The following is a 15,495-nucleotide window of genomic DNA, read 5'->3' on the forward strand; positions in this document are numbered from 1 at the left end:
TAACTAATCAAAAACACAAAATGTTGGGACAGCTGACAAACATGATGCACAATCATAATGGCTTCCCTCTGAAAATGTGAACTCGCGCTGCCTCTAGGTATGATTCTCAGCAGCACAACCCAGAGTGCTCGCTTTAACCTTTTCGCTATTGGAATCTGTTTACATTATATGACAATGACATTATGTGGCAAAGTCGCCGGAATGGAGGCCCCCCCAGGAAAGGCACTGGATCACGGGTCTACTAGTCTTCAGTAGTTAAAGGGTTAACAAGGAATTGTGTATGTGGTATTGCCTTGATCTGCCCTAAGCGCTATTTTCTTCATAACCATTTTTTTCTATTTTCATCTTATTTCAGAGCATCTCGGGCACAAAAAATTGCCTTGAGAACTGCATGCAGCCCATGGGCCGCCAGTTTGACACCCCTGGTTTATGCTATCACTGCATTAACTTACGGTACAACTGCATCTACATCAGATGAGACCACTACACCATTTTCTAAGAGTTAAATAAATTCACATGATCTGAATAACCCCAGTGACCTAATAAACGAAATTGCTTGAACATATTGAGGGGAAAAAATCATTGACTTGATTCACCAAGTTTAGCTGCATGCACAAATAAAGCCAGTTGATATGAACCGGATGTTATACAGAAACCTTTCTAAATCACATCAACAAAATATCATGGCAACTTGCTTGAGGACTCCTCTGTTCAATATATTGTGCCTGACTTTCAAATGTTCCCCCACTCTGTTCATAAATAAGAGAAACACATAAGCTGTAACTGCAAGTAGGTTTTTGGTTTGGGGGTGCTATTGGGTAAACACTGGACTGCAAACAATGCTGGTGGTTCAAATCCGTCTGCCACTCTATGGGAAAAAGGAGAGGCTGTCTGTCCTTTTAAAGATGTACAGCTTTGGGAACCCTACAAATACAGGATCCCTTGAGGCAGAATTGACTCAGTGGCAGTGAGTTACTTCTTAGAAGCCTTGGAAAGCTTCCAATTCTGCAAATCACAGCCCTAATTTTAAATCCCTCCTGTTCTTGAAACTGAAGTAGAAATCCTTAAATTTTGTCCATGTTCTAATTATTAACCTGACAATAACACTTAACACATATTTAACTTACTTTGATAGGATGTTATTACATAGTGTATTCATCTGGTTTTGTTTCAATCACTTTAAGACTTTTCTCTCATGGCACAGTTTTGCTTTCTGTGTACACATGTAGCTAAACAAACCTGAAACAGTAAAATTTGTGAAAATTCTCTCTTTAAAATCAAAATGTTTTTAGGACACACCAAACACCAGCCTGCTGTTCCTTTGCAGCTCTTGATCACTACTCATCCCCCAAAGCGACCTGTTTGTTACCAAAGATCAGCATCAGAAAAAAGATGCCTTTGAAAAGTGGGACAGCAACGGCAGTAGGATGAATCAGAAAAAAACTCAACTGACTTTTCAAATCACTTCCATCAAATATGCAGAAGTGGATTTAGAATGGTAAACTAGTTAATATGCATATTCACTTGCTCCTTGCAAAAATATTACTTGTTGGCATCTACTTTCTAAGAAGGGCCATTTTGTGATTATAGAGCCAAGCCACAATAATTACTGCAAAGAACCCGCTCAAATTAAGCATAAGCATTGTAACAAATTGGCATGAAATAAGTGATAACTGTTTAAAGAGTAAAAAAAAAAACCCTCATCTTTTCCTCTCACATTCATAAATTGTTGAAAATGGCAAAACACCTCACTACTTACACAGGCGTAATATGCTAGGATTCTCAACTCTCTCATATCCTTAAGACTTTGTGCTGAGAAACATGTAATTTCTCAAACAGCATGCCATAATCCAAACAGTGCATTTGGGGCTGTTATTATGGAGTCTCCTTAATATTAAAGGTCAAGCTTTAAGCTACCATATGATGCTTTTAAAGAATATTCACTAGTACTTAAGGACATAATGATTACTAATGAGCCCAAATCAAACAGACTGCCACTCACCTGAGTGCAACCCAGACCCCTAGAGAGGAGGGTTGGACCGCACCTGAGGGCCTTCAGAGACAAATGCCTTACAGATGGAGAGGCTGGTGTTTGGTTTTCAACAGTTGACCTGGCAACTTAGTCCAGTGCATAACCACTATGTCCCTGGGACAATAGTTGGATTATTCCATTTTTGTGTGTGGCACAGATACTCAATCTTTTTCAAAATAAGCACAAAAACAATGAACCAGCTATAATCATGAAACGGTCCTGTGGCTTGATGGAGAGGAATGATCAGAGTCTACAGGTCGCTTAAGTATTTCAAGTTAGCAGTAAAAATAGATTTTTAACTTCTTTTCAAATGTGACCTAAAACGCAGCTGAAGAAAACATTAACTCACCTTCTCTACTACATTTTCTGAGAAATTAAATCATGAAATTTATGTAAACTTAGTATTTCATTAAAACATCAATCATCGAATCCCTTGAAAGTCTTGAGGGGTTAAGTAACACTTAAGCTTTGAGATCAAACTGCAAACTTAATGTAAGATTAAACCTGCTTCTTCAGGGTATGATGCCATTATCAGAAACTAGCATCCTAGTTTATGACACACTTCAAAAATACCTTTCTTAAAAATCTTTTTAGGGAGTTAGTTTTTTATATTTGACGTCAACTCTTCCCCAACTCCCTTCTTTCCATGAGCTTTGTGGAGCCCCTCGTGTATGTTGCATGACAGTCACGTGGCACGACAGCTCGATATTGCCTCATCAAATGGTGTCAAAGTGGCTGTCATGCCTTATTTTCAGAAAAAACTTTCTAATGTTGACTCTGTAAATGCATTTAGCAGACCACGATGAAACTCCACAGAATGCAAATCTAAAAGGCCCCCAAGAAAACATCTAAGAGGAATAAAATAATTGACTCATGGTGTCATTTAGACATTTAGATTTTGATGTCTTTTTACTATGCAACTGCGCTCATCAAAATGAAATTCTTAAATATCCAACTCATGTTTACATTTCAAAAAAACTCTCCTAAAAGCGAGGCTGGGGCTGCATGTCGCCGGGAATGTGAACACCCAAGAAAGAACTGAGGGAAGGCCAGCGCTTAGAAGAAGGTGAGTTAACCACACACTCCTTACGAAGCATGTTGTGTTGTGGAGAGCTGGTTACGAATTGGGCAATTATTCATTAGTGGCCTTTGTGATGGTTCAATCCAAGCCAGAGCCATTGGCAGGCCAACTACTCCAACTGAGTGATCCTGCAGGACGAAGGACTGCCACATACAGGGGCTATGGCGATTATCTTGATGGAGGCAGACGGTCTCATCTCTCCTGGAGAGCTCCTGGTGGGTTACAATCACTGATGTAAAGATTAGCCATTAAGTACTTTAACCGTCCCATTTTTTATGATGGGAATTTCAAACATCAGTGTACACCGCAGTGGGTTAGAGTGTAATACCTGTAGTGTTCTTAACAGCTATCTTCTTCCAGTTCCACACTACATCACCTCTGACGTTTGATGCTTTCCACTGGGTATCCAGCAGATAACAGAGTATTACCACAACATGTAAGACCAACACTTTTTACCCCTAAACTCGGTTGACTAACCACCCTCTTACATAAACTCTAAACCTTAATAAGGAAAGAACATTCTTGGAACTAGCTTAATTTGAATTAACTTCGATTGACACCAAAAGTAGTTTTAAATTTTGCCACTATAAACATGTCTATAGCACCGCTTCATTTGGTAGACTAAGAATATCCTATTTTAAGAGGCCAACCTGTTCAAAAACTATTAAATCTTCAATTGGGTTTACAATGGGGAATAATATATATATATATATGGAAATCCATATTTAAAAGTCTCTTTTAAAAAGAGTATAGGAATAAAGTGTCTAGGAAGTAACACATTTTTATCAGCAAGAGTCTCTTCTCATGAACTCTGGATGCACTTCTCTATTCCTCCTTGTATATAGAAACCAAGTACAAAGATAAGGGGAAAACATACATTGATTTGCAGTGTCTGAAAAACAATGTCTTGTTATTCCATTCTGCTAAAAAGGCGTTACTAAAGTGTAAGGCCAGGTGCTACACTCCAGATTTCCAACTCTGGAAGTAATTTATTAAGAGACTTGGTCAGTTCTGACGGAATCCCATTTCATCTTTCAGATCGTTTTCGTTGTCATTCAAATGGTCAAGACTAACATCTTACAACTATATTCTTATGTTTACAGACACGAAGCACTATATGCTACGCAGATGCCCATGCTTTCTACTACCCTTCTTCAAATGAAATAAAGGAACTCTACAAAAGTGGGCTTTACTCCAAACCCACCTGTAGCAGATTTACGGAACAGACACATTCTTTTGCACTTAGGTGGAAACACGGGGAGTGTAAGAAGCAGCAGGTGACTGCTACCCCAAGATTATGGAATTAGTGGTTGCTGGCCTTTGGTTCAGATCTCTTTTTTTTCTCACTCCGATATCGTGCTTTTTTGAGGGTGCCCAGTGAAAGGTGACTTGAGATTACCACAGTCACTATTTCAGTAACTACCTTGCTTTCTTATGACACGTATTATTCTGCTGAACATGGTTCTGACTTAATGAGTGCTACTGAAAGTTCTGCCCTATTACTATAACTCTTCAAACACATAGCTTATATATTGTAAACTACTGGTCTCCTGCTGGGCAGTAAATCTGGGATAAAGTAGCACATCTTTGTTTTTTAGTCCACTGGTCCAATATGATGCATGGGGGTAAGTTACAGGGGAAATACTTTGCTTCCAAAATCCTAGAGAATAAAGTGAGGAAAGATAGAAGATTAATGATATTCTCATTAGAAACCACTGTTATCAAAGCAGCTTTTCAAGAATTCACTTACTAGGAGGTAGTTTGTCATTTATGCACATTCATATAAAAACATACACAAAAAACCCTTAGAATTCAAAATACAGGGTAACCTTTAAGTACAAAGATATCTTAAGTACGCATGCTAAACATTTACAAAGGTGTGGTTCCCCTTGTCCAATTATTCTTACTTGGGCTACTTTAAATCCAAAATTCTGAATTAAGTGTCATGAGGCAATAAAAATTCACAAAGCCAGAAACAGTTTAGTGCTCACAAGTTTATATTTTTAGGTTTGATAAAGATTCTTGTGTATTTTCTAAATACACAGACAAAACAGTTTTGGAAGTTTACATACATGTCTTAGGACCCTTATACTAGGTAGGTAAATTACATTAAAAAAAAATTGGTCTTCGTAAAAGATCTTCCCGAAGAGCTTTTACAAACAGCAGGCAGAGAAAGTGTTCTACGTTTACATGGTTTAGAATGATTCTCCCATTCCATAATTGCCTCAAACACCCTCTTGTCACTCCCAAATTTTGTTCTCAGTAGCCAGCAGACTCCGAATGTAAGTACCCAATACCATAAAATCCATGGCTAGAAACCATCTTTCAAAGGGTGCACGTCCCCAACACATTTTAAAAACCACTTAGAATTTTTAACTTCACTTGAAAGCAGGGGTACAGCAGGAAAAGAACCTTCCATTTTAAATCCTAAAAAGACTTTAAAAAGACACCTGCTAGTTCTAAGCACATGTTTGTGTACCATAATTAAGTTTAAGGATCTGGGTGACTGAACGGCACAGATAAAAAGTGGGGTTCGAAACTTGTTGTCAAAAACCATCCCTTTGAAAATGAAAAGGCAACAGCCAATTAATAGCATGTGCTGCATTGTGTTTGGTTTAGTTTACTAGAGTCAAGTGACAAAACAATTGCTTTATTAGATGGGGAAAGTAGTAAGGGTAGTTATTTGGGGGGCGGGGCGGGCACAGATTAGACACCCACATTCTGAAAATGGCTGTTCGGGTGCTTTGTAAGGAAAACACATCTCCATAAGTAAACTCCTTTCTCAAGAGCTGAATTCTACAAAAGTTAACTAATGGGAAAGGGAAGGGCTTTCAGAATGAGACCCGATTAAATCCTAGCTCTAGCATTTAAAAGCAGTGTTAAATCAGGCATGTTTCTGAATTTCTCTTTGCCTTTCCACATCTATAGAATGGAGACAATAGCACCTACCTTATAGGAAATTCAATAAAATCATGTAAAGCGCAAGGAACAGCATACATAGGCACTCCATGTGTACCAAAAACAAATGGTAGCTTTTGGAATCATTATTCAAAAAAATAAGTCTAAACGTTTCCTGCCACGTTCAGAAAATACTAAAAATATAAATAAAGCTTGCTGAAGTTTTTAAATTAAGATTTTTTAAAACCTGTTTTCCAACACACTCTCCCCTATACTATGCTACTTCAAAATCATCTTCAGGCCCTATCTACACTGTATTATATTAATATAAATTTTCAAGACTGTATCCTTTCATTTCCTACTTTCTTGCTCCATTTTTCCCCTCTTGGCTCACATTCATTAGTTAACAGCTAAGAAGTACTGTGCACTTAATATGTACCAGATAGTGTTCTAAATGTTTCCTCCCTCTTCTCAATCAGGATGGCTCAACCTAAACCAGTTAGTGTTTTACCCCTAAATTTCAAAGCTACTTATGACTTACTGTTCAGTTTCCCCTTTCTTAGTTTCTTTTGCTTTTGGATCTAAATGGCTAGAGTGCTAAAATTTAGCAGAACTAGTGAGTATGAAAAATCAGGTCAATCAATAACTAAGAGGAGGAAGGGACCGTATGGAAATAACTGTGTGAGAAATCACAAGAACCAATACACGACCTTGATTTGTGAAGGGGTCTGTTCCTACAGTAAACATGAAAGGAATAGTTTATTCTCTTCCCCTTCATTAAAATTAAAAGCTCTAAAATATATTTTGCTTAGAATATAAGTTACAAGAGAAAAAGTCAACAAATGTGACCCACATAATTCTGCCCGAAATCCATTGACAAAATTATGAGTATTCCATGGTTGCCTCTCTGAGACCAATCATAAGTTCTTAGTATCTGTCAACTTCCTCAAATTGTACATTAAGTCAGAAAAAGAATACTTAAAAAAATAGAAATGTCCAGTAGTGTACCTTAGTACTAAAAACTATGTTTTAAAAAGATCTAGAAAGGAAAAGGCAGTCCCCTCCAAGATCATAAATCAAAATAAATTAGGCAGTCAGCAAGTAGAAAAATTTGTCAACTTTGTTTCTGATAAAACATTTCCTTTAAAGTAATTTTATATAGGCTGAGGCTAATAGTCAAGAGTATAAACATTTCCCACCCCCCTTTGGATTATCTTTCTAAAAACAAACGTTTAAAAGTATAATTCAGTTGACTAAATAGTCAAAACTGTCAAAAACACAATAGGCAATGGACAATTTAGATTTTTAAATTAACAGTAACAAGCCATCTACATCAAACCTTGTTTCCAACTAAAACCAAAACAAAAGCACACAAACCTTTAGTGTACCAAGTGTATATTTCAATTTACTGTATGCAATCTAACAAAAAATTTGGTCATAATTTACCAGATATACATAAATGATTGAAAGTAAAAGAAAATTCATTTTCAAAAGAATAAGTTTGTATCTTAAAGAAAAGTACAATAAGAATGTAACGCCAAGTCCAGTTTCTATGCAATAAGTGAACTGTAGTCTAATAAAGCGGATTTAAGTGATTTCAAGATATATATCTTTTCTCTTTAATATATATTTATATATAGACAGATCTACCAATTGTAAACTATGGTTTATTTTAAAGGAAGGGATAAATGGGGTGAGAGAAATCTTTATACTGTACTTACATATTCACAAAGCAGAACATTGTATGTTTTAAAATACTTTCTCATTCATAGTATCTCTGCCCAACTAAATTCTACTTTGGACCCCACCAAAATGACATTTCTCATCTGACTAGAACACTGAAGATATAGTCTTTAGTTTTGAACAAAAATAAAACCAAAGCTAGTCCCCTGTCTGGTTTACAGTTTAGATGACAAAAGGTGAATACAGCCATGTAACTGTAATGCATCTTTGATTTAACCAAGCAGAAACACGAATGTCTAACATTAAATCATCATTCAACTGAAATAAGAGACATTGATAAAGGTTGTCTCTTAAAACATACCAGATTATCCACTTTGATCAGATAGAGCACCAAAAGGATTATATTTGTCAAAACATTTTCCACATGACTAGCATATTTTTGTTACCTGATACAAAATAGGAAAATATACTCAGATTTTATTTAAAAGAAAGGTGAAAATATGATGTCCCTCAAATCTTGTACAATATACATTATGTTCCTGATAAATTCTGTCAATGTTACTATTACTAAGCAAAATGTAGCTGTGAGTTCAATGATTATTCGGTGATTCATTTGCCACCAGGCTAAATAAAAATTTAACTTAATATATTACCCTTTGTACCCTGAAGATTTTTTTAAACAATAAATTGTAAAGCCTCTCAAATTTTGAGATTTTATAGACTGTTAAATCATGGTTATCAATATAGACTATATCAAGGGATGATAACTAAGAAATATAAAAGTTAAATTATCCATCACAATTTAAAAAATATTCAATATCCCAGGTAAGTATGAAACAAAAGAGAACGTAATTTTTGTGTTACTTTTAATGATAAAAAGGGCACAAGAATAAAAACCTGATAATTCACTTATATTGCATAACAAGCTAACCAAACTGGACATGGATGATAAATTATAAAACAAATCATTCATTTTACTTCTTGTTTCTAGACTTTCTTTAAATTAAGATTTGTCTTTCAAATAGGACTGAGGTATAGTACACTGGCAAAAAAAAAAAAAAAAAAAGGCTAACAAGAATAGTGCCAAAGTAACAGATACCCAAACCAGGCTGCCGTGCCAGAAAACGCCAGACAGACTTATGTCTATAGTGACCACTTATCAGGTTAAAGCAGCAGGAGAAAGTTACTTCTAAATCATAATCATTTTAGTGGTACTTTCAACTTAACCACGGTAACTTTTCAACATCATTCTTTATCTGTGAAGTAGTAAAATTCATGTCAAAAAAGGAAAAGGGGAATGGAGGAAGTCAGTTAGTTCATTCCAATAAATTACCTCTCCAGTTCTTATAAACATGTCTATCAGGACAAAATTGAGAAATAGCTAGGCCTAGGAAACACTTGGTTTAAGTTATGGAGAAATTAAAATGGAAAATACAAGGTAGAACCAATGGGGTTGGAAAATCCCCTCACTGAAAAATCTGTATTTAAAAAAAATAATAATAAAAATAAAAATAGAAACAAACCCTACTAGTACAAACTAGCCTGAGTGGTTTGATTGACAGAGCAATTGGGTCAGCTGTCACTGTAATTCCAAAAATGTATTTTCTCCACTCGTTTAAATGGCACACGAGTGTTAAGTTCTATAAACACAAGTACTAGGCTTTTCAGAGGACCCAAATAGTTTACTGTATATCCTATAAATAAAAAATATCTTTACTTCGATAACTGACTATGCGGGGACTCCATGTAATCCAACCACAAGGTGGTTTGCTGTACAGTCCTGTGCAAATATAAAAAAAATTTTTTGCTATAAGGCTTTGACCCTACAGTTTTCACAGCAACATAACTACCATATTATGTACCATATTATGCAAGCCTTCAAGTTCAACATTTCAAATTGTTGATTCATATTATGTCCAAATGCAGCATCCTTGAGTAGAGCGGGTCAGTCAGTCATCTAGAGACATACAAACATCTGCTGACTCATCCCATCGAGATGGATCATTCGGATCTTCTCCATCCACCAGCTCTTCATCAGCTTCTCCTACTTCATTTTCATCATATTCTTCATCCCGAGGGAAATCTGCATCCTGTCCCTGATCTACGCCTTCTTGCCCTCCTGGTTGTGATTTATCTGCACAGTCTACACACACACCATAGCGTCGAGATCCATGTCTTATTCCAACACTGGCTGCTAACATGAAGATCTTCTTACACACCATACACTTGTATTTTTTATCCTTTTTATGCACCTAATAGAAAGGTGGAAAATCCAATAAGCACAGTACGTATAGACAATGTGAACAACTTAAACGAAAGCACCTATTTAATGACTGAACATACGACTTACCATTCTTGCATGCAAGCCCTCTCACAGCCGACCTTCCTTAAATTTCCCTGACATACAGTGTTAGCTCAAGCATTCATTATTATATTTGAAGCTACTACTTACCAGGGAATGTCTTTTTACATGTTCTCTTCGAGTAAACAGCTTTCCACAAATGTCACAGCTAAATGACCTCACTCCGGTGTGAATGAGCAGGTGCCTTTTTAGTGTCCGTCTGTATTTGGCTACGTAGCTACAGTGAGGGCATTTTAACTTGTTCATGGTTACAGGTGATTCACCTTTGAAAGGGGGGAAAAGGTTTTTATTACACATTAGACAGATTTGCTATCCAAAGTGTGTGCTTATTTTCTATTTCTGAGGAAAGTTAAAATCATTTAAAGTCTTTAAAAAATAGGAGCTCTGTACATATAGAGTTGACTGATACTTGCCATTTTCCCAGGTTTCTTGTTTTGGCCAAGACTCTGGCAATAATCCATACTTGAAATCATTTGGCGCACCTGGTATCAGTCCATATTTAAAATCATTTGAAGTACCCGGTATCAATCCATACTTGAAATCACCTGAAGGGCCAGGCATCAACCCATACTTGAATTCATGTGAAGTACCTAATGTAATTAAAAAGTGATTTTGATAGAATGATGGTAATTAAGATCTACCTCTTACAGTCAGTAAACAAAATAAATGTAAGCATTTATAAAGCCTATGAGAATGATATAAGTGTTTAATACAAAATATTCCAGAAAACTGACATTTCATTAGAAAACTAGGGTATCTATATCCTGTTTGGTACAGACATCTTACACAGAAACAGAATTTCATTAAAAACTAAAATCTAGGTACTAAATCTGTGGGTGAAAATCACATGAAAAGACTCTTAAAAGTTGGGTTTTCAAGCATAAAAGCAGATTTGTCTTAACAGTTGCTATCCTGTTGCTAACTGTGTGATCTTATTACACTCATAATCACATAACCTTATTTTAATTTTCCTAGTATAGGAAAATTAAAGATAAAGAATATGGCAAAATCATACATTCTTGGTTCTTTGAATACTTTGTTGGTTATTTCAGACATAGTGGAGGCAAATAATTGTTTAATGTCCTCATGAAGTTCAACCACACTTTTAACTCTGTCCCAAAATAAAAGGCCACAAGGTACAATCAGAACAGTGGGTGTCCGAGTGATTTTGTGCCTGAGGACCTTTCACAGGAATAATCTCTGAATTTCATTTCACCTTGAGTTAGTAATTCCTTGGATCTGGCAATACAGAAAAGATAACCATGAATGCCCCCTGGCTATGACTGCCTTGGTCTAATCAACCACCACCAATTTTTGCCTCTGGACCACTTTCTATTGCCAATAGCTTGTGTCCCTGGTCTCCACTACTGCCTTCCTAAGTGTCCATTCTCAACACAGCTAGCTGTCAGAGACATCATTGTTCTGCATTTAAATAAAAGACCTTGGACATCTTTAAAATCCTACCTTGCCCTAGCCCCTGTTCTTTCCCCTGTCACTCTATTACGCCCTCCTAGCCTCTGTGCTCGCGCTTCATGGAACTCACACTTTCCTCTGCACCTCTCTCCAGGGCACAGGAATAAACTTGGTAAGATTTTACTTCTCCAACACCTATCAGAAATACCATCTTACAAAGTAAAAGAACGTAAGCTTGCCACTTTGGTGAAAATATTAATACCCCAATAATGCAAAAGTGTCTCTGAAGTATTTTAAAGCTGTACTTCATTACTTATTGTGATGTTCTTAGAATAATGTTTTTATACTTGGAACAACTTTATCCAAGCCACTATGAATTATATTACTAAGAGAACTCGTCTTCAGTCTCTCAATGACTGCAGAGCCATGGGTAAATACACATTGTTTGAAGTATGCTATTCATGAACTTACCTTTCTTTCTCCGTGAACTAATTCCAAAATTTACATGTTTCTCTTTGTAATTCATGAAACCCACTGTCAGAGTAGGTTTCTGACCTGCTACTCAAGGGATTAACATGCTCTCACCCTATTACTGATTATTTTGTACAATCAAGAGTTTTCAAGTCTCAGTTAAGACTGGTGAGCTTTTAAAACCTCTTTGGAGGTGGATGGGTAATATCTTTCCAAGCCACCTTCAGGCAGTTTCTTCGGAACTATGGCTAAATTTCGGTAAGTGAATATTGAATTCAACTTTCTAAGAGTGTCCCAACATATCAAGAACTCCAATTCTACAGAAAAATGGAAACAATATACCACATTCCTTTACCTATCTCCAACAAATGTTAAGGTGTGGCACATGTACGTTATGTGTATACATACACACTGATTTGCCCTATTCAAAAACAACTTGTATACGTATCATTTCATCCTTAAGCAATTCAGGATGTATCTTTCACAACATTCTCTTTTATACCTATAGCACCACATCCATGAAATAGGTAACACATGCACCATAACCAAATTTTCAATTATTCCTGTACTCTGACTTTTAGACCCAAGAACTAATCAAGATAGATGTATTTAGCTGTCTCTCCTTGGTCTCCTTTAATCTAGCACTTCCTGTGTTTGTCATTCCTGACCTCGACCTTTCAGTCTGGATCAACTGTCAATATAGCTCCACATTAACTGATTTTTTTCCTTAAGGATTAGATTCAGGTTTAACCTTTCTGGTTAGTATAGACCTTATATGATGCTGTATGCCTCAGAGTATCACATCAAGAGGCCCAATTTTAATCTTTTCTATAATTACCGATACTGGTTAATAATCACTTGATTATAGTGATGTTCATGTTCATAAGTATCTTTTATTGTATACAGATGCCTTTGTACCTTTTGTGAATATAATAATTTGGGAGACTATGTTACTATCTAGTTCCCAATCTTTCACCTATTCAACAGAACGAGTTTACTGTGGCGACTGCAAAGCTATTTACTGGGGGAGCTGAAAAAGTTATTTTTCGATTGTATAACACTCAGCACATTTTTTCTCTAGGCATTTTTCTGCAAAGGAAATGTTTCCCCCTTTCTAGTTTACTCACATATTCTGACTCTGTGTGTAACAAGCTTTCTGCAAGGTACATTTCAGACAAGTATGACTTAGAACCAACTAATAATGCCACCACATCGTGTCTCATAAATTTAGGATTAGGGATCATTTTTTATAGGCAGACTATTGTGTCAATTAACTCCTCTGACAAAGCTTAAAAAGCACTGCATCAGCATAACTATTTTTCCAAAGTAATTGTAGCCTTTAAAAACGGTCATTGAGAGCTACAAGAGCCGCCAATAAAATGATTTATAAAAACAAAAGTCACTATTATTTCATATCCAAACCAGTATCATAATTTCCATTCCATTTGTATACAAGCAGGAAGGATTAAACTAATAACTGTTGATAATATAAAAATAAAGATGCAATACTCTAAGAGAAAGAAGCAAGGAGCGCAGACTGTGCTTTTGGGTTAGCAATGGACTATTAAAGGCAAGGTAGGAGCTCACTCACTAGTTCATCTGTGAGATGAGACTTTCTAATCTTGTAAAGATTTTGAACTCCGGAAATCATACATCATGTTACTATGCGTTGGAACAGACCCAAGAACATGTGTTTAAGGGAAAGAAACAGTGGTGACCCTTAGTAAGCATGTTCACATCAGCCTGGTGTACATACCAGCATCACTTGTTTCTTGACCAGAACCAGCTTCAACCAACAAAGCTGCATTCAAATTCCTGTCACAATCTGGCCCTGAAAGCAGAGCACCTTCCAACTCTGAAAAGGAGACATAAAATTTACTATTTAGAAACCATGTTCAAAACAGCAATTCCTTCTTAGATTTCTTCCTTATGCAGACTATATAGAAAGCATATTTATAATGGTTGTCTATGTGCTTAAAAATTACAAGGCACACACAAAAGAACAAGTACATATTTAGGAACAGGTTTTGCAGCCAGGACAAATTGCATACCAATTTTAGTACCACCTGAACGCTTATAATGTCTCTGGCAATACAAAATTCAAATTCAAGAAAGGGAGGGGAGAGTGAGGCATGGGTGGGCTTTAAAAACACATTAGATATATTCTTTCTGTGAACAAGTTTTTCAAAAATAAAATCACACATATGCTGCAGATTATGAAATTATCTTTCTTTTGAAAAGCATCAATAGTAGTTGGCTCTCAAAACAAATATCAATATTCCAGGGCTGACAATATATATATATATATATATAATAGTAATGTTTAGCTTAGGAATCAATACCATACCATTGCAGTATATTATTAAGACACCAGCCAAACTACCTATTTATTTTTGATCAGTTAAAACAATGCAAGTGGGATAGAATCCAGGCAACCAACCACTAATTTGGCCAAAAAATGGCTTTTGCTCCATTAAAAAGCAAATTACAAAATTTCCCTAAAGTTTTAAGATTGAAAAAAATACATACAAACTTTAAAATATTTAAGGTCTAATTACTCGTATATAGCAAAAGGCCAACAGAAACACTCCGAGTGGGAACTGACTTGGTGATAGTGAGTTTTGGGATAAGACATTAGGTTCTCAGGTTACATGTTTACTATTATTCACTACATAGCGTATTCATAAGCAATGTGATTTCTTCTGTTTTTGAAAATAAGTGCCTTTCTCTGGTTGTCAGACCAACAACAGAGGAAATGGGAAAAGGGAAGAACTCCTTTCTAGGTGAACTGACGTAACATAGTTCAAAAAGGCAATGCTCTACAGCCTTCTTTGGTTAAGTATTGGTTCATCTATGCTCTCTCCCTCCCTCTATGGAGGAGAGAAAAGGGATGAAGCACAGGGGAACACTTAGTCCAAAGGATTGTCTAGGACAACACTGTTCTCTCTCGGATGCAGACCAGAAAAACTAGATGGTATCGGCTACCACTACCGACTGCGCTGAAAAAGATCACATTAGAAGGTCCTCGACAGAGTGGAAGAAAAATCTGGAACAAATCTCAGAATTATAAGAGACCAGGAACACCCCACTCCCCGAGACTATGGTTCTTAGTCACCTTTCAGGTCTGGAACGGAACTTATGCCTGTGGCAAAATAAGCAGCCATTGAAGATAAAAAAAGGCACAGGTCGTGGGGGGGAAGGTGAGGTTCACTGAGGGGAATGTTTAAGAAAGCTATGAATTGTGGAATATAAAACGCATCTCTATAAACCTTCACCTAATTTTTTTAAAAGTTTAATTGTTAAGTATAAGACTTTTTAAAACAATTTTTACAAATCTAGTGCTAAATCTTTTCATCTCATTTAATGTTCACTACTTATACAGTTTTAAATGAAGATGTTAAGTCTGAGCAAGGTTAAAAAATTGCATCTTTGGTCAGCAGCAGAGCTTGGCAGGCTATAAAGTCCAATGTAGGAAACATAACCTTACTTTGCTAGTGATAATTTATACCTCCTTTTTTTTTTTTTGGCTAAGCAAAAATAAACCCTAACTCCAAA

At 36.2% G+C, this 15,495-nt stretch overlaps 1 protein-coding gene across 2 annotated transcripts in view; it reads right to left on the reverse strand.

Annotated features, from left to right (window-relative positions):
- Nucleotides 1–5,703: 5,703 nt before the first annotated feature.
- The window catches only part of ZBTB10 (zinc finger and BTB domain containing 10), a 30,383-nt gene continuing 20,591 nt past the window's right edge, over nucleotides 5,704–15,495 (reverse strand). For both annotated transcript variants that reach the window (XM_075549541.1, XM_075549540.1), the window contains exons 3-6: nucleotides 13,697–13,795; nucleotides 10,470–10,646; nucleotides 10,147–10,319; nucleotides 5,704–9,946 (exon numbers count right to left, since the gene is read on the reverse strand). In XM_075549541.1, coding sequence (XP_075405656.1) covers nucleotides 9,644–9,946; nucleotides 10,147–10,319; nucleotides 10,470–10,646; nucleotides 13,697–13,795 — 752 coding nt within the window. In that variant the 3' untranslated portion in view covers nucleotides 5,704–9,643. The remainder of the gene's footprint in view (nucleotides 9,947–10,146; nucleotides 10,320–10,469; nucleotides 10,647–13,696; nucleotides 13,796–15,495) is intronic.

The sequence above is a fragment of the Tenrec ecaudatus genome, chromosome 5 (assembly GCF_050624435.1).
Source record: "Tenrec ecaudatus isolate mTenEca1 chromosome 5, mTenEca1.hap1, whole genome shotgun sequence".
NCBI lineage: Eukaryota > Metazoa > Chordata > Mammalia > Afrosoricida > Tenrecidae > Tenrec > Tenrec ecaudatus.